This window comes from Catharus ustulatus, chromosome 28 (genome assembly GCF_009819885.2).
Source record: "Catharus ustulatus isolate bCatUst1 chromosome 28, bCatUst1.pri.v2, whole genome shotgun sequence".
Lineage (NCBI taxonomy): Eukaryota > Metazoa > Chordata > Aves > Passeriformes > Turdidae > Catharus > Catharus ustulatus.
The window spans coordinates 6,825,164-6,844,546 of NC_046248.1; the positions used below are offsets into that span (position 1 = coordinate 6,825,164).

Sequence of the window (19,383 nt, forward strand, 5' to 3'; positions counted from 1 at the left end):
AGCCATAGGGAGCTCGCACTGTGCTTCAGTCACAGGGAGAGCACAGACCGAGCAAGCCCTGTCCTGAAGCCCTGTACTGCCAGGGCTCAGGGGTAAGGCGAAGAGTAAGGCACCACTGAGCCCGGGAGACTGAGAGGCCAGGAAGGATGTTCTCAGTAAGTTAGAATTGCAGGGTGGAGGCTGTGCGGTTTTGCTACTGAGGGTGGAAAAACAACCAGAGACAGCTGTAGATGTGAGGAACAAGACAAAACCAGGAACGTCCTTGTCCTTTTGCACGTATTTTGGAAAAATATTTGAAGAAAAATTTGTCTGCAAAGCAGTAACTACTAAGATTACATTCCCACTGTGTCTCGGTTCGTCAAAATCCATGTCTAACTAACAGCTGTCTAAGACGAAATGCCAGTTCCCAGCTTGTCGCGATCGGTGGTTACGACTCCTATAGGCTGTGGCTCATTTCCTTATTCTTACGTTTGCGTTGGCTCTGTTTTAAGGGCTACATAGCGAAGCCCCGTTACGTTTCCAGGCGCTTTCTTGCGAAACAGAGTTAACAGAGAAGAGCCAGGGCTACAGCAACGGGACAGGCCGCCAGCTCTCCGGGGGCGGTCACGTGGGCACGGCACGCGGGGCGGGATGTGACGCGTGGCGCACGCCGCACGTACTACGTACGTACGTACGTGCGTGGTGCGTGTAGGCTGGGGCGGTGCCGCCCGCCGGGAGGGGGAGGGCGCACGGGAGGAAGGAGGAAGCCGCCATCTTGGAGCGTCGAGTCGCCATAACAAGGCACCGGGGGAGCGAGAGGATTTTGTACCTGGACGAGGGGGAGCGCGGTTGGTGGCGGTGAGGACGGGCCGGGCTGGGCACGGCTCCATGGGAGCAGGGTGAGGGGGCCGGTGCGGCAGGCCGCGGCTCGCGGCCTGCGGCGGGAGCGCGGGCCTGAGCGGGGCCTGGCGGCGCCGCAGGCGGGGCGGGGACGGCCGGGCCGGGCTTGGGCGCACCGGGAGCGGCAGGTCCGGAGAATCCCGGGGGGCGTGGCCGGGCCGGGCGACGCTCGCTCCCCGCCGACCCGGGCGGCGAGCGGCGGCCGCTCCATTGTTCGCGGGCGGGAGGTGTTGGTGTGGCGCAGCTGCGATCGGCGGGCGGCGCCGGGCCCACCGCTCGGCCCCGGGGCTCCGCAGTGCAGCCCGGGCTCACCGGGCGCATTGAGCACCTCTTGGGCTCCCGTTGTGCCGGGCTCAGCCGACAGGAAGGGAAAGGTCCGGAGCTGCTGCCCCTGCCGTCCGCCCGCGCCCGGAGAGCTGAGCTAGGCGACGGAGGCCCTTTTTTTCAGTCCGTTGTTTCGCGTAATGGTGGCCTTCTATCGAACGGGGAGATTTGTTGCGATCCGTGAGGCTGTGCGTTATTTTTAACCTGTGTTCTTCTAAAGGATTGTTACGAGCGTGAGGGCCTAAGGGACTGAGAGGTTTCATTTCCTACACTATTGGTCAACTCGGCGTTGGTAGTCGGGTCTCATTTCCAGAGAGCCAGTCGGCGGCTCTGGCTACCTTCGTAATTCGTCTGGTTTTTACCAAGTTAATGGCCAAGAGAAATAGCTTTTCGAAGATGCCTTGAAAATTAACTACCTAGTTAATCCTAGTATCGCAAACTTTAAAATCTTGCTAGAAGCCGGAATTGACACACTTGAAAGCAGCTGGGAGCTCTGAATTCCTTTTCCACTCTCTTGAAATACTCTTTAATGTGCCTTTTTTATTCACTGGGAAAACATGCATTTTGTTGTGAACGTCGAGGTTAGGAAGCATTAGTCTCCTGGTTTTTCCTTTGTGTTTTCCCAAGATGCAGATGCTCAAGGCAAGCTTGCTTTTTACTGCAAAAGATTTTGGACTAGGGACGTTTTGTCTCCCTGGTACCATCGCAAGGCGTCTTTAGCTCTTGTCCATGCTTGCTTTATGTAAGGGGCAGACTTTGTATTGTCTTTTCACAGTTTTGCAACCTTTCTGTTACATACAGAGTCAATATTAAGTCGTGTGTGAAATGTTGTTTTCCGAGCATGACATAAGTTGTCGCTGACAGCAGGAAGGTAAGATCACAGGCAGAAGCTGGATAGCCGGCAGTGTTACTGCCTCAGTTCAAGTTCAGTCACTTGGACTCAAAGAGGCAGCTGCTCTCAGTTCAGCATAATGGTGTTGTTCCATCACTGTTCTGAATAGCCTTAAATCAGTCCAGTGTAAACGTGGGGATAAGCTGGTTAAGATAGCATTTTGGTTTGAAGGAGTGTAAGCTGTTGGTTTGGATTATATAATTTATATTTCCCATTCAAACTGAACAGGGCAATCAGAGTAATGTAAGGGTTTTGTCAGTTCCATCTGAAGTATCCACTTGATATCCTAGTCTTGCTTCCTCTCACAAACTTACACGTAACGTTATTGTTCATGTTTTAGGGCTGGTTGGCTGCATCCTGGAAGTGGGAGAATTTGTGGGGGAATTGAAGAGCCCTCAAAGCAATTTATACACTTAATGGTTACTTTATGAGAGGGGTCAGGTAGTGGAAGGTTGCTTAAAGTACAACGGTTTGGGAGGTTTTCTTTGGTGTCTGAAGATGTTAGGCAACACTTTATAGAAAGGCAAAAAAGTTTGATGCATGTCTTTGTAATTATCACTGAGGAAACAAAAAAACAAGTACTGTTGTTGCACACTGCCTGGGAAGAAATTTTTCTTAAAATACAAAAGTAAACTGATGTGATGTATGTAGACAAAAATGCATATACTAACTGTTATTGTCTGCTTCTCTTTCAGATTGAAGCAAGTGAATTCTGATATAACTCAACTTCAATAGAGGGCTTTTTTTAAAAAAAAGTTGTTCCACAGTGCATCAGAGCAAGTTACTGCTTTACTTTTGAGTGACTTACAGGTGCTTGCCTGCATTGCAATAAAGGACTCATATATTGAGCAAGACTTATTTATCTCTTCATTTTGGAGAGTCTAATAAACTGTTATTACAGTTTCTGTACTGACTTTCAAAGTTTTGAAGTCTAAAAAGACATCTTTAAAGATAAAAGCATGAGCACGGCCAGAACAGAGAACCCTGTTATAATGGGTCTATCCAGTCAGAATGGGCAGTTGAGAGGCCCTGTAAAACCCAGCGGGGGCCCAGGAGGTGGAGGCACACAAACTCAGCAACAGATGAACCAGCTGAAAAATGCCAACACAATCAATAATGGCACTCAACAGCAAGCACAGAGTATGACCACCGCTATTAAGTAAGTGTTTCTATCAGCTGCTGCAAAAGGAATGTTTAAAAGTCGTATATGGGAAAGCGTTCTTGGAGTCCCACTTGGAAAATGTTGTCTTCTGTAGTTTTGTGACATGGGTGGTTAAAAGTGTCCTGTGATGTACGTTATGAGAAAAAGCTGTGTTTCCATGTGCGAGCTTCTCTCCGACAGCGATTGTTGTGAAAATCCAATTTGATGCAGTGCTTTTCTGAGTGTGAGCCAGTGTCAGAGGTCGCCCAGCTTTAGAATCCTGTAGTTTTTGCTTGTTGGAAGTGGTGCAGGAGGGAAGTATAGAAGTGGGAAGGAACTGAACTGACACTTAAGACTGAGGAGGAAAGGCCACCTGATCTCAGTCTAGTTGTGTCTGCCTTTGCAGTTCTTTCTTGAGGTGAGAAATGGTTTAAAGTCAGTTATCTTTTGTCATTGAACTGAAATAGTAGCACCTGGTCTCCTCATTGTAATGCTCTGGCTTTAATTCATCAAAGCCTGAGCTGAGAGGATGCAGTCTCACTGTGGTATCCTGCTCCCATCCAGCTAGTTTTGGAAGTGTGCTGGTTGGAATTTCTGGAAGGTGTAAAATACTTGGACGGTATGGTAACGCTGTGATTTTCTGTCTTCTTCCATGGATCCTCCTCCCTCTGAACAGCATTGGCTTTTATTTTGTTAATTATTTGCGAAGGAAATGCCAGCTCTCCTCAGAGAAAGCGTGATGGAACACTCAGGTTCTTAAAAACTGCCTAACTTGCCCCCTCCACCCCCTTTTTTTTTTAATGTATTACATCATTACTCTAATGAATGTTATGAATTAAACTCATCAAAATTCATGCATAACTTCCTGGAGCTGGTTATGAGAAGGACTTGGTCTCCACTCTACAATGGCTTTCAAGAGGGGATGGTTATCTTAATCTCACTGAGAGCGAAGACATTAGATCAACAAGTGGATTGATGGGTTACTTAGTTTTTTCACCAGAAGTGTTTATTACCTTTTCACGTTACTTGGGGTTTAAGAATGGATGTTCCCTGAGCAAGAGAATTTTTCTTTCAAGTTGTTAAATATTCTTGTGTGGATTTATTATAGCCGGTTTCTGTTACGCGACTATGTGCTCGGTTTTAAATCTGTTCTACTGTTTGATTCAGTGCCCTAAAAATGGCACTGGAATCATGACTGGATAAAGATTTCACAGATTTGTTTGGCAGACGGCTGATTTTGTCTGTTTACAGTTTTCTGCCTATTAATCCTGCTTAGCTCAGGGAAGATTTCAACTCATATGTGTAGGTGCTTTTAGCTTTGAGGAGGTGAAAATATTACACATTCATCACTGTATCTAAGAAAATAAAATGTAAAATCAAAATACTAATTATTGAAAAATCAATTTCATTTTATTTTACTGTAGACCTGGTGATGACTGGAAGAAGACTTTAAAACTCCCTCCAAAGGATTTGAGAATCAAAACTTCGGTAAGGATGATTGAATTGTTGGAATAAATATTAAATAAAACTTGTGGGAGAGGTTGCAGTGGTAAAATACTTTTCCCAAGCAAAGGCTGAAAAGTAGTTCAGCTCATGGTGTTTTAAATGAAGAATTAATTTATTCTCTCAACTGCTTGTGAGTGATGCTTCTCTTGGAAAGCTCAAAAATGGAGTTCACTGTGGATTTCTTACTTTATTAGTATTGTGGTATGACAGAGGCAGCATCTGCGTTGTGCGAGGCAGATGGGGAGGTGTCGCTGTATACACTCATAAGTTGTGTTTGGCTCTGAGAAAGCGAGTGTTTACTTTGCTGCTGTAGGGTGTTGCATGGGTTAATGGGAACTCCTATATAGTAATTTGTGGTCTTCCTGTACAGGCAATTTGGGATTAATCTACAACTGCAGGTTGTATGACCTGATCTTATGGATGTGCTTATTTGTTTGATTATTCAGGACGTGACCTCCACAAAAGGAAATGAGTTTGAAGATTACTGTTTGAAACGGGAGTTGCTGATGGGAATTTTTGAAATGGGCTGGGAAAAACCATCTCCTATTCAGGTTGTTTGCAAACAGACTACTTAGATGCTGCTTTTAACTTCTATAAATGTCTTGATGTTCTTGTGCCTAAATGTCCAATACTTACGCTATCACTGGGGAAAACTGGAGCTTTGAACGAAAAAACTTGGTGTCCCTTGGGAAAAGCAAGAACTTCTAACCCCCAACTAAATCACTAAGTCATTCCTTGAGTGACTTAGTGATGGGACTGCCTCGCAGTTTTGGAGAAATTAACTTAGATTTTCCTTTCTGCTGGACGTGTTAAATTGTTAACTCTCTGTTCAGTAATGTCTTTCACATAAATAGTCCCAGGGGTCTGTTCCATAAATTTTCCAAAACTGACTTACCATTGGCTGTATACCTTTAGTTGTTAAAAATATTATGACTTTATCACAGTGTTGGCTCTTTTTATTGTAATATTGTGGAAGAAGAGTTATGAAGATTGTGGGAGAGAGATTAATACCTTAACAAGTTTGCTTTTCTGTGCCTCCATCTTTCTTTTACTTCTAAAACAGTTCTATTAAGAACTGTTCATGTGTAGACTTTGGGGAGGAGGGGTGGAAGGTTGAAACTATGACTTACTTTGTTTATAAACAGAATCTCATGATGCCACCTTTCCAAAAGGCTGATATTTCATTAGATGTTACTGAAAAAGGTAGTAAAATTAAAAATACATGGGACCTGTGGCTGAAGATCTTATGAGAAGTATATCACAGGAATATAGAGGTTGGAATCACATGGGCTGAGGTGGTTGTGATATTGAGATGTGGCAATCTCCTTCCATAGGAGGAATTTGCTAGTGACTGTCATTGTTCTTCACTTTTTTCCCCCAAATTTTCACTTTTTTCTTATTGTGTTAGTGTGGGTTTAGCTGTTGTACCTGATCCCTTTCTTACGATCAGGCAAGATAAGGTACTTGTAAGTGGAATGTTTTGGGGAGCTCTTTACTGATGGGTTTAACTTCTTCCTGCTTTGAGTCTGTCATGCATGTAGTTACGGGGTAATAATGGTTGTGAAACAGTCAGATTTCATGTGATACTGTTAGTGAGGGAAGTTAAATTTGGTCAGCCTCTTCAGTGAAGCATGGCTTATGATTAATTGCTCATGCACTTTCTGTCCTTGCATTTCAGGAGGAGAGCATCCCCATTGCTTTATCTGGTAGGGATATCTTGGCAAGAGCAAAAAATGGAACAGGCAAGAGTGGAGCCTACCTCATTCCTTTACTTGAACGGCTAGACTTAAAGAAGGACAATATACAAGGTCAGTTGAGATGGATCTCAGTTGGCTGCAGCCAGGTAATGGTGTCAGTCACTACATAAGAGACTTGAATCTAAAACTGGTTAATGACATGGGGCAGTGTACATTATCTGCTTGTGCTTCCAGAGAAAGCTAATGGGGAGTGATGGAGTTTATAAAGTCTCACAGTTTCTTTCAAAAGATTTAAATAAAAGAAGGCTTGTAGACTTCTGTCTTGCCCTGGAAAGTGGATGTGGAGCAATAAGCAAGCATGCTGACTGGGATACTTGTGCAATGGGAACATCAAGGGCTGGAGAACCCGCATGGAATTTGACTTGTCAAAAGCAGTTCCTCGTTATCCTTGTTCAGGATACCCAGAGTGGAATTCCTAAAGTGTGCTTTTCATTATTTGACTTCATAAAGTCTCTGTCTCCTCTGAGGATGAGTGTTTAAGATACAGGATGTTACTTGTAATTCACAGTGATGTTTTTATCTTCTAGCAATGGTGATTGTTCCCACCCGTGAACTAGCCCTGCAGGTCAGTCAAATCTGTATCCAAGTCAGCAAACACATGGGAGGTGCCAAAGTGATGGCAACAACTGGAGGAACCAATTTGCGAGATGACATAATGAGACTTGATGATACAGGTCAGAGCATTTTAGCTACACTAAGGTTGCTGTTTCTTTGTGGCTTTTATGATGTGGTCATGGAATTTCTGCTTGTTACTGTTTGCCTGTTACAGAACAGACTACAGTGTCTTGTTAGCTGTTGCTATACTATGGTCATTCTTCCAAAGTGTCCATATGAAACATGGCCCTGAATGATGGAAGGAAACAGTTTTAATCACCTTAACGTCTGCGTTTGTTTTTTTCTCTCTCTTTTTTTTTTTTCTCTTTCTTCTAACTTTACAGTGCATGTGGTGATAGCTACCCCTGGGAGAATTCTCGATCTCATCAAAAAAGGAGTAGCAAAAGTTGAGCATGTCCAGATGATAGTATTGGATGAGGCAAGTTCCTTATGTTAAATGTTCTGGGATTTTAACACCAAGTTAAAGGAATGCTGTGTCTCAGTGAGTGTCCTTTTGGTGCACAGCAGTGATTCAGACTTGCTTAGAAACATTGTAAGGTCTCCTCCGTTTCTGAGTATTTTTGCAAAACTACTTTGACAGTAGGAATTTTTTGCATTAAAATCTTTTAAGAAAACAGCCGAGGAAGATTTTCCTCTCCTGTCTTTGCTGATGCGGAAGAATAGAGTAACAGTCTATTCTGCAACAAAGGAATGCATTTAATTTAGTTTCTGTTTATAATGAGTCAGCTGTGCTTACATAATATATAAAATTGATTTATGAATGTCCAATACCGTACAAGCTTCTGAGTAAGAGAGAATATAGTTTTGTGAAAGCTCTTGGATGACTCTAGTTGGAACCCTGGTAACTTTTTTTTCCTTCCCTCAAATGTGTAGCTATCAAAAGAATGAAATCTTATGCCATTACTTTAACTTACTGTTTATTACTTCTGTTGTTACAGGCAGATAAGTTGCTGTCTCAAGATTTTGTTCAAATAATGGAAGACATTATTCTCACGCTACCTAAAAACAGACAGATTTTGCTCTACTCAGCCACTTTTCCTTTGAGTGTGCAGAAGTTCATGGTGAGTGAGATGTGTCCATGTAGATATGGTGATGGTAGTGACATTGTGCAGGAAGGGTGTGAATGAGCAGAAATAGCTGTAAGTGCTTTGTTTTTTAAGTACATCTAAACTTCACAGGTTTAATCTAAATCAGCCGAAGTCTAGGGGAGAAGTTTGAAACCAGTTTTTGACCCACAGTTGCATTAATGGGAAGCTGGGTTTGTGCCGTTTTTGCCTATATGATGCTGTTTTCCACTTTGTCTATTAGTTACATAATTTGTGTGGATTTGCTTCTGGAGGGTGCTCCTGTTTGGCCTGCTTAGTTGCCCTGGATTTATAAGTAATAGTTTGTGAAAATTTACCCACTCTGTTTCCACTGTATTATGAAGATTGAGTGGCTAAGTAGTGCATCCTTGCCTTGGAGGAAGTTAAGTGTACTGCAGGGTGGGAACTACTTGTACTGTTTTGCATGTAGTTCTGCCTGCTTTATCAGTATCTTTATTTTTCAGAATTCCCATTTGCAGAAACCTTACGAGATTAATCTGATGGAGGAGCTGACCTTGAAGGGAGTTACTCAGTACTATGCCTATGTCACTGAGCGTCAGAAAGTGCACTGCCTCAATACGCTCTTTTCCAGGGTAAGGAGTAGGGCTGTGTCAGGAACATACCAGGAGCTTTTTCCCTCTTGGAGGCAAGAATAAGACTTGAGTGTTTCAAAGGCAGCCTAATGAAAATTTTTCGTTGTCGAAATGTGCTGTATATATCTAAGGCTAAAAATGCATGCTACTTGTCCAACATGTGTGTTATAGAACTTTCTTAATTGTTTCTCTTATACAAAAATATGTCTGATGTAAATTACCAGCAGCATACCTGGTGTGCTTTCTTTCTGGAAGGGATTTAGACATGTCTGGGATCCTGTGTTAGTAAAATGCTCCATTTGTTGACAACACTGTTTATACGTTCAGCTCCAGATTAACCAGTCGATCATTTTCTGCAACTCCTCTCAACGGGTTGAATTGCTAGCCAAAAAGATCTCCCAGCTGGGCTATTCCTGCTTCTATATCCATGCTAAAATGAGACAGGTGAGTATGAAGTCTGTTCATCCCACCCCAGGCTATACTGAATAGCTGAATTAAGTCTCATGCTTGCTTTAAGTTTGCATGCTCTTCATGAACTGAAACATGTATTGCTTTGCTATAGGTTTGGTTTTAGATACCCACTGCCCACCTTCCCCCATGCCAACCCTCTTTCTGGACTGTTTGGTGTAGGTGGGCAGTTGGTATTTGACTACTTCAGGTCAGGTTAATTAGACCCAATGTAAGCATAAACTGCAGCCAGAAACCCAGTTCTTAGCACCGCTGCCTTTCTTTGGCAGCGTGGGGAGCCAGGGTAGAGCACACTGTATAACTAACTCAGATGAAAATGGGCCTGAATTAAATGACAAAAACCCCAATATGTAGCATTGAGTGCCCTGTGTGGCTTTGCAAATGGTAATCTTGCACTGTGACTGCAGGGGAGTCTGAGAAGTTGAGGAGGTGAGTTGGATCAAACCTCTTGCTGAAAGGTGTGGCTGGTGTATGTTGACCAGACACCTGTGGCTATGGTGTAGCTGGTGAGAAATGTCATTGCAGATTTGCTGTTGCAGAAGTTTCTGTTAGTTGTTTCTGTTAGCTTCACACTATTAAAAGATGTCAGAAGGCTGAAATTGATGCGTGTAGAGAGGAGTACTTTAAAACTTTTTTTTTGTAAACTAGTGTGGCTTGCTGCTCACGCAACTGACAGGTAGTGCCAATGTTTGCTGGGCTAGATGCAGAGCAGTAATTAATTGAGCAGAAAAACAGAAGTGGTGGTGTTAATGAGAACAGAGAGATACGAAAGTGGATTTCTCAATGTCTGATTTTTGTATGCTTTTGATCTTTTGGGAAAGTGCAGCTATGTTTTTGCAGAAGGCTTCAGCTTGTTCATTCCTCCTCTAAATTTCACTTAACAATACTACTTAATCTTTGTGTGGCCCAAAGGGAGGTGTTTGTGAGAGGAGAGTCTTCACAGAAAGTGGACTCATCCCACCCTTAATTCTGAATCAGTAGTGAAAAGTGCTTCATATTGCAACAGAAAGTTTACTACCTGCTTCAGTTTTTAAGGGAATTAATAAAACGTGAAATTTAGCAAGGGAGGGCTGGGGAAAGACAGCAAAGTATGAATTCAACTTCCTTGATGTGATTTCATGTAATTGTAGCTTTAGATAGTCCTTTTCTGAGATGGTTTGGATACCACCATAGGAGTTTTTAAAATGCAGTTATTTAATTGTCTTTCTTGAGAAGTTGGGATCAAGACCCTTTAGAGTTAATTCTTCAGAATATGTGGTAAGGAGTGCCAAAAAACTTGTACTGGCATCTTGTTTCAACTCAGCTGTTCTCTAATGAGAAGGAGGAGCAATTTACACTATTGGTGTTGAGTGTTAGTGACCTGAACATACCTGAAAGTAACAGCTGGTTGGTTTGTGGTTTTTGATGTTTTGTTTGTCTTTGTTTATATGTATGTATTTCCAGGAGCACCGCAATCGTGTATTCCATGATTTCCGAAATGGCTTGTGCCGCAATCTTGTTTGCACTGGTAAGAGTTCCTAAACATTTTCCTGTTTTCTGAAGTTTGAGATAGAAAGTGCATTAGCCCAGATATTGTAGATCACTTACCTGTAATAAACCAAAACAAGATGTTTTGGTAAGATGTCTTTGCCAAACCTGCATGTAGCAGGGTGCGCCACTCCTTTAGGCATGTGAAGTTTTATCTTTTCTCAAGGTGCAGCTTGTCAACAAATCATTTCACTGCAATAGTGCTTTCTGTTTATTTTCACACGTGAGGGTTCTGTGAATTGTTGGGTCATAAACTTTGTGTTGTATCAGTAGAGTTGTGACTATGATCATGCAAAGTTTTGCTGATTCTTTTAAGTGTTTATAGCTCACTTTTTCTAAATACTTCTGTAGTTTTGACTGGCCTGTGTATGGTCTTAGTTCTTTGTTGTATGGCCTGTTTAGGCAGTACCTGGCAGTGTCTCCTGTCACTACATATGTCTGGACCACCTTAACAAAAATTCCTAGAAGCAGAATAGAAGTAGTTGAGGTGGTGGAACGTAGTTCAGTTCTCGAGTCTATTGTGATACTGGCAATGCACAATATTGTGTGAAGAGATGCTTAAGAACTGGTCCCAAAATAGTGTAACATGGAAAAAACTAGCTTTGTGGTTATTTTTTCTGCCTAGATGTGCACATCTGGTGGTTTTGGTTGTTCTTACAATATTTGAGTTTATAATGTATACAAAGCAAGAGGAAGCTGTTAACAGGATTGTATGTAGACTGGCTTTGGTACAGGGAAAGCGTATATGTAGAAATTAGCACAAAGCAATGTTAATCACTGTTGATCTTTACATCCTAAATAGTCTTAGCATTTGAGCTCGATGAAATTAACTTTCTTTGTGATCTGGATTGTTTTTCAGATCTGTTTACCCGAGGTATTGATATCCAGGCTGTGAATGTGGTGATAAACTTTGATTTCCCAAAGCTGGCAGAAACTTATCTCCATCGCATTGGCAGATCAGGTGGGAGGAGAAGCCTGTTCTAGGCACAACTTTGCTGATGACTGTGATGCTTTTTAGCCTTGAATTGACTTTTGTTTTTTTATTACTGTATTTGAGAATTACCTTAGGTAGCTTTGATTTTTCTGGCAAATTTATTTTTGGGTATCATTTCAGATGGCTATCCTCAGTGAGGATGTTATCTGAAAAAAGGACTGTTCTCTTGAAACTGGCCTGAACGATCTTAAAAAAAAGGCATATTTTGCTTTTATCTCAGGAGACTTACTATTGTCCCTGTTTGCAGTTTGGGAAAATTCTGTGCTCAAATCTTAGCTTCAGGATGTCTCAAGTCTAGAGATTCATGTTTTCTTCTGCATATGTTTTGAGGTATGTTTCTACTGTTTGGCAATCAGCAAAATATGTGTGAAGAAAGGCAGTAAACAAAGGAACTCAGTGCAGTTGAACTTTGTAGTTCAAGCTTGTTCAAGAACTCTGGAAGACTTTTTGCTGGTCATTATCCTGGAATATTTAGAACCTCCTGAGTTTTCTTACTCCTACAGCACTACAAAACTCCTTACCAAAAACTGATGTGAAAGGTGTAGAGACCAGTGACTGGATTTGTTTATAATATCATTGTATGATACTAACTTTACAGTCTTCAGACTGTTTTTTCTGCCAGCCCCTATGTTAACTCAGTTCAGTTCAGGTGTGTGTTTTTGGTTTTTTTGCTAAGGTCGCTTTGGTCATCTTGGCCTGGCCATCAACTTGATCACCTATGACGATCGATTCAACCTGAAAAGTATTGAGGAGCAGTTGGGAACTGAAATTAAACCCATACCAAGCAACATCGACAAGAGCTTGTATGTGGCAGAATACCACAGTGAACCTGTAGAAGATGAGAAACAGTAAACATGCAGGTAAGTGCCTTGCTGAATAGTGGTGTGTTAAATGACAGGACTGTTGTTGGTGTGTCAGTGTTTCCTCAGGGGAAGAGGGAAACTGGTGTGATGAAAAAGCTCTGAATGTGGAAAAAAGGGTTTGAAATAGAATGTCACTGCAAGGAATTCCATGGATGTTTTGAAGATGGGAGGGGAGGGATGAGTATTTTTTAGTTGTTTTAATTGAAATGCTGACCATATGCTAAGGAGACCAAAAATGGGGAAAGGGGGGAGTGGGGAATGGTGTTGGGAGAGGCCAGGATGGAGTACTAGTAGTCTAATTAATTCTTTCTGTATTGCTAAGCTGAAATGAGAAATTGGTGAGGGGCAGAGAGGAAAGTAGTCCTCAGAAAGGTGAGGAGATAAAATGGATAGCTGTGAGAACAGAGCATCAACAGAAGAGTAAGCACCTCACCAGCCAGAAGGACCAGGTTCAAGTAAAAGGTGCTGCCTCTTTTGTATTCTTTGGTTCGTAGAATTACTGGAAGTGAACAAAGTAGGGTGTGAAGCTGTAATTCGTCTTTGCTGCCACTTGAGGTCGTCCACGTAATCTCAAAAGAAAATGATGTTTCACTGTTGGAGACTCATCTAAGTGCTCCTTTTCTGACCATTGTCTCAGGAAAAGCTTCTGAGTAAAGTCCTTTTGTAGGAAGATGACTTGCCCTGGACTGCAGTCAAGCTAAATGGCTGCAGGATGATGACCTGACCTTAGTTAGGATGTAGTTGTGCAAGATCCATCACCATGTACTCTGGGCTGAAAATCATTCGTTTGTGTATTCTTCTCAGAGGTCGTCATGAGTTAGACAGTACTAGTGAACCTGCTGAAACTCTTTTCAGATGACCAAAAACAAAAAAGTGACTGTAGAAGCTGACTGCTTGATAGCGTTAAAATGAACCTCTGGTTCCTTCTTTGAAATCATCCAAGGATAGCCCTAGATAATCATACCAAGCTGACTTGAAAGCTTCTACTTTGATGGTTAAACCTTCTCCATTTTTATAAATAAATAGAATGCAAAACAGCCTGAATGTGGCACACGCTCTTGGGTGGCTTCCTAAGGGGAATGCTGGACCCTTGCCAGAGAGCAGTTTGCTGCTTCCTAAAATACATGAAACCAGGAGGTAGTCACATTCCATAGGTACAGAAGGGCATTAGCAACACCTCTTTCTACAAAGCTGAAATTGGGATTGAGCTGTTCAATATGCCCTTTGCCTTTTGAGAGCTATTGCATAGTTAGTGTATGTGATTCATCACTTTGTGTTCTAGCTTTGTATAGAACCAATTTAACTCTGGGTGTTCTGGTTGTTTTATTGCTTTTTTTTTCTGGTTTGTTTTTTTGTTTGTTTGTTTGGGGTTTTCTTGGTGCTTTTTTTTCTTTTTTTTTTTTTTTTTTTTGCTTGTGGGATTTGGGGTTTTTTGTGTGGTTTTTTGTTGGGGTTTTTGTTTGGTTTTTGAGGGTGGTTGGTTTGTTTGTTTGGTTTGGTTTTGATAGTTTTTTGTTTTGGTAGTTTTGTTGTTGTTTCATTTATTTGTTTTTTTAGGCTTTGATTACACATGCCAGAAGGTGAAGCCCTATGATCCAGATCTGTGACACATCGTTTCTTTGGGGATACCCTTCTCTTTGTGGGTTTTTCTTCATCTTTTCATTTCGGAACTATGAAGACTAAAGAGCTCGGCCTTTTTTTCTCTTTAAATTTGGAAGCAAGGAAGAAAGAAGATAAAAGGAGGAATGTCTTTTTGTTTTTCCACTTGTTTGCACTGTGTGCTGATTGAACATTAGTTGCACTAACTGCTGGTTTTAAATTTTGTTTTCTTTGGGTGGGAGGGACAGAAAGGGAAGAAGAGAAACCCTGAAAAGAGAAGAATCTTGATGAACATGAGCTTGTCTGCTATTTCAAATTCTTTAACCATTGACTGAGTGCATTTCAACTTCTCCCTGGTTACTCATCTGTTTTTTAAGCTAAAGAGCTTGTTACTTATTCGTGCAAAGTGCCTTATGCTATGAGACCATTCAGAATATCACCTTTCCGACACAGCCCACGGAATCAACATCTGTTTTTGGTTTCAGGTCAAAGTTTCCCTCTCTTCCCCTTCACCTCCTTCCCATGTACTCAAGCCTAGGACTGGGAGGTGAAGTGTATTGGTTATTGGTAATACTACTTTTTTCTTCAACTTACTTTTTTTTTTATTTTAAATTTTTTTTTAATTGGAGGAGTTGATATGCATCTGCAGTTCACCCAAACTGTAAATATCTGTATTTAAAATGAAACCAACATAAAATCTGGGCTGATTAGGTGCAGCATCATAGCTCCAGAAGGAAAGAGTAGCCTGTGATCCTTTGCAGGAGCCATAAGAAAAGCTCTGTGCTCTAGCAGAACACTAAAGACTGGTTTCCATGAGTCTTCATTAGTAGTTACAGCACTTGATAGGTAGACTTGTTTCAGAGCCATGGCCCTCTTTCTTCTGGTGCAGTGTGTCCCATAGAAAATCAGATGTGTATATTGTACAAACTTTGTAAATATGATTTTTTTTTTCTTTTTGGGTTCATATATAACTTTTTTGTTTATGATGAAGGTTGCTGAGGTTAAAGGGATTAGACTGATTATGGGAGCAGCTAAAGATGAGAGGGGCTCAGTTTTCTGCAACACTAAATAATGAGAAGTGCTCTGACCTCTGTGAACTGCAGGCCACCACAAGTGTCCCTTGTCAGGGTGGATTTGCTTTGGTGCTAGCAACAGTCCTGTACTGCTTGTATGGAAGAGATCACCTGTGGGGCTCCAAGGCCTCCAAATCCATAGCTCAGCCTTTTGGGACATGCTCTTTGATTTTTCCCCTTAGAAACTTCAGGAACTTGACAAGCTCTGAAGGAGTCCATGACCTGTGTTCCACCATGGTGTGAGGGAAATCCAGTGGATGTCGCTGAGCAGTATATGTGTAAGGTGTGGATTTGGGTTTGAGAGACCGTAAAAAAAACAATTCACATGCATAAACTGACAGTTCTGGAGCTTTGTGGAATCGATTCACTTCCTGTAGCACCGCATTTTCTGCCCAGAGTGGCCTCTGTGCAGAATTGTGAGCAGGTAGGGGCAAACCCGTTAACGTCAGAAGCTGCAGGAAGCTGTTTACCATCTACTCTGGTTTGCCATGAGTTGCTGTCTGTCATTTTGCATTGTATATTGCTGAAAAATGCTTTCTGGTCAAGTAGTGTTGCTTTAAATTGTGCCCCTCCCAACATGCTTGATGTTTGGCCTGATCTACAGGCAAAAGGAGTGAGACAAATCAAAAAATTACTCTTTTAAAAATCCCTTTTAGCCTGTTAACCACCACTGTCAGGAGGCACCTGGGTGAATGCAATCCCTTTTGCTCAGTCATTTATTGCATATACAGATGCTGCACTCACACCACGCTTGCTTACCTTTGAGGCAGAATTTAATTGTCTTAATTTCTCCCCATTATAACCCTTTTTTTTTTTTTAATTGGAGTAAAATAGTTTGGAATCACAAGGTGGACTAGCCATCCCTTTCATTGATGATCATAAATAGAAGCCAGGTGCCTCCTGACAACACCTTTACAAGATTGAAAGGTTTTTGTGTTCGGGATGTTTTTCTTCTTTTTGTCAGCAGTGACTCCATAATTGTAGCAAATGCTGCACTAGAGTACAAACTCAAGAGCTTGGTCTCTGTGAGCCACATAGCTTACATCTGACTGGCAGGTACTAAATGTAAACAATTTTGGGGTGCTTTATGGGGGTGGGGGGTGGGAGCTTATGGGTGGTAACTTCGACCAAAAGTAAAATCTTGCTCCTGTACTGCAGCCAGCTTATGATTTTCCAGATAGAAGAGGGATCATTTTGATGCAACAAAGACATGAAAATGTAAATAAATTTTGTATCTCACCAGGGCATGCACATGTAACAAGAACAGGATAGCGATGTCAAGTCAGGTGTGTGTGCTCTGCATGGATTTGTGGTAGCTTAGCCTGGTGCCATGCATTGATGGTCCCTCTTGAAGCACAGAACTTTTGAAAGTATTACTTTAAAATTGGCCTCTCATTGAGGATTGGCACTTACCTAAACTATCGAGGGCACCATTTTTAGGTGGCTTCTTGTCAAGAAGGAAGCAGCCTATTTTTGGTGCTAGTAGGCTATCTCAAACAGACGTAATCTTGCAAATGGAAAGATGCTCCAGAAGACTAGGATACTCCTAGTTTCTGTTGTTTTTTTTTTTTTTTTTTTTATTTTTTGTTGTGTTTGGGTTTTTTTGTTTGTTTGTTTGCTTGTTTGTTTGGGGCTTTTGTTTGTTTTTTATTATTTTGGTTTGAGGTTTTCTTGGTTGTTTTGTTCCCTATCCAAGAGTAAGGAGTGTGTATAAATCTTGGGTTCGTGAGATTTCATGTGAGCTCCAGTTTATGCTGGTCACCAGCCTTTACAGCTAGATTAGTCAGAGCCTTCAGTGAATGAACCATGGGTCAAATGCTTCCTCTGACAAAGTTGATGATAATGAGAACCTGATGTGTTCTACATTTCTTTTTTGTTGGAAATCTGAAAGTGTCACTCTATGAGTCTCTGAAATGGAGCTTCACAACTGGGTGAGGTGGTGGTGAAGAAGGTCATGGAATCTCCAGCCACTTGAAAGAACCTATAGGCCATTCTCTGGATGTCCACTGTCAGGTGGGCACCGCAGTGGTTGTGGAGGCCTTTTCCCAAGACGGGGGGGGGGTGGGTTGGTCTTAAATACATGTTTCAATTTCCAGAATGAGATGGGAGCATCTTTCCTTGCCCTCTGTGACTGTTTCTGTGGGTAAGAACAGGGAAGCTCAACATGAATTCATGTTGTGTGTATGGTGGTATCAAATCATCTCATTCTGATCTTCTGTTTATTTTTATTTGGGATGGGGGGAGGGTGTCTGCTTCAGGGATTTAAAAATGCTTCAGACACTTTTTTCTTTACAAATGACTGATAGGACACAAACCTGAGCAGATGGCTGTCTTGCCTCAGTTTCTGTAAGAGAGGTTACAGAGCTGTCATGCCACATCTCTTGAGCTGCTGTTGTGGTGGTTCTTGCCCTGATGCTGAACTTCGTAGGGCTGCTGGTCATTCTTTCTGAGAACAAAGTGAATTTTAATTTTGTTCCCAGAGACTCCAGCAGTAGAGCTGCCGTGGTAGAGATTGGGCAATTGTAGTCCCTGCAGGGAGTTCTCTGCTTGCTGTCAACTTCTGGTCCATCTTTTTTGAGTCACATTTTATCTTTGTAATCAACCAGGTCTCTGGACCAAAGAGCATGCATCTGAACTTCACAAGAAGGCTTTGGCAGATTATCCTGTAGGCTTTGCTCAGTTCATTGTTGCGTTGCTAAAATGCATCTGCCTGGAAGCATTGTTAAATTCTGCTGTAGACAAGTCAGGGAGGAGTAGGGGGGAGGGGGGCAGGGATATGTTTATTAAGATACAGCCTTGCTGTATTTTAACCAGTAATTTTGGGGAAGGGGTGTCAGGAGAAGAAAATAGTCACTGTTTCCCTTATTGAAAGAAACTGGAACTTTTATTTCAAGAAAAGAAATTATTTGCAATTCGAGTGGAGTGTCATAATCCAGTAGACCCTTGACAAGGGGTTGATATTCTAACTGCTAACCAGCAAACAATATGGTCTAGTCCTTCAAAACAGTCAAGGGAGGGAGGGGAAAATTGGCTTTCTGTTAAATTGGCAATTGGCAAACTCTCCAGTGGAGCTTGGATTTTGTTGAGAATGTGTTTTCTCTGGCTTTGTATTATGTGTTGTAGCACTGACTTGTGAAGAGCTTCATGAGTTGCGAGTGCAAAAAAGATGAATGGAAAAATCCTGATTTTGTTAAATTCAATAAAAGCTCCCTGGAACTCCCATTTGTTCTGGTTTTTTGCGGGGGGAGGGGGTATTTGTTTTTTTCCTTTTAACTGTGGCGAGTGAAAAGTGTCCTTATAGGGACTCATGGTCTGCATTGGATGCAGCAACGTTCGGAGAGAAGCCTCAAGAAGAGGAGGCATGTGATAAATGCAAAAGTGCTCCCTATGTCCATGAGAGGGAGGCATCCTTTTTCTGCACAGATCAGCTGATGGCAGCTGTTTTTCCAAATTTGAATGCTCCACAGTCTTTTCTCCACTAGACTAGAAGACTCTGTGTGACATCTGGTTGCAGTGCCAAGTTGGCCTCGACTTTGACAATGAGAGTTTCTGCAAGGGGTGGGAGGAGCACTGCAGATCTTGCTGGGGTTGTGTCCTCGTGTCTTTCATCAAGGGTCATCCTGAGCTCTGCCTTGCTGGCCGTTTGTGCTGCAGAAGACCTTGTGCATACTTTGGGTCTGGTGGTTTATAAATCACCAGCAAAGAAGTTGGCAAAAGTGGGTTTAATGTAAAAGTCAAAGCAGGGTGAAGTTCAGAGGCAAGGTTCACTCTGCTGCTATCTATAAGGTTAAAGCAGACTACAGTGTAAAAGCAGACTACACTCAACCTAAACCCCAGATCAACCCAAAATTATCTACCTGGAGGCTGGAGAGGAGGAAAAAGAGGAAGGATAGGAATGGGTAAGTGGAACCACTTAGGTTCAGAGTAGATCCCTTGTTTAACAGGGCCCTGGACTTGACTAGCAGTTTATGCAGGTTTAACAGCAAACCTAACAGCATTTAATTGATAGCTTAAGTTAAACAATTTAACAAAAGGTTTTGTACAGAATTTACTGTCGTGGTAATTAA

General features: G+C 42.1%; 1 protein-coding gene across 3 annotated transcripts; it reads left to right on the plus strand.

Annotated features, from left to right (window-relative positions):
- The first annotated feature begins 697 nt into the window (after nt 1-697).
- DDX6 (DEAD-box helicase 6) lies at nt 698-18,536 on the plus strand. 3 transcript variants are annotated; one of them, XM_033081657.2, is made up of 14 exons: nt 698-878; nt 2,791-3,254; nt 4,661-4,724; nt 5,189-5,293; nt 6,421-6,550; nt 7,027-7,173; nt 7,438-7,532; nt 8,053-8,175; nt 8,664-8,792; nt 9,120-9,236; nt 10,704-10,767; nt 11,647-11,748; nt 12,458-12,641; nt 14,202-18,536. In XM_033081657.2, exons 2-13 carry the CDS (start codon nt 3,055-3,057, stop codon nt 12,631-12,633), a joined length of 1,452 nt encoding a protein of 483 aa, XP_032937548.1. In that variant the 5' UTR covers nt 698-878; nt 2,791-3,054; the 3' UTR covers nt 12,634-12,641; nt 14,202-18,536. The 3 variants fall into 3 exon arrangements, with proteins under 3 accessions (XP_032937548.1, XP_032937546.1, XP_032937549.1); XM_033081655.2 differs by having other exon boundaries at nt 698-837; XM_033081658.2 differs by having other exon boundaries at nt 698-827.
- The last annotated feature ends 847 nt before the right edge of the window (nt 18,537-19,383 follow it).

What these genes read in the sequence shown, in the direction of transcription:
- DDX6 (XM_033081657.2), top strand. Translation starts at nt 3,055, where the DNA reads ATGAGCACGGCCAGAACAGAGAACCCTGTTATAATGGGTCTATCCAGT. An exon ending in TGAGTGTGCAGAAGTTCATG is followed by an intron (nt 8,176 to 8,663) that starts GTGAGTGAGATG and finishes TTTATTTTTCAG; the next exon opens with AATTCCCATTTGCAGAAACC. An exon ending in CCATCGCATTGGCAGATCAG is followed by an intron (nt 11,749 to 12,457) that starts GTGGGAGGAGAA and finishes TTTTTTGCTAAG; the next exon opens with GTCGCTTTGGTCATCTTGGC.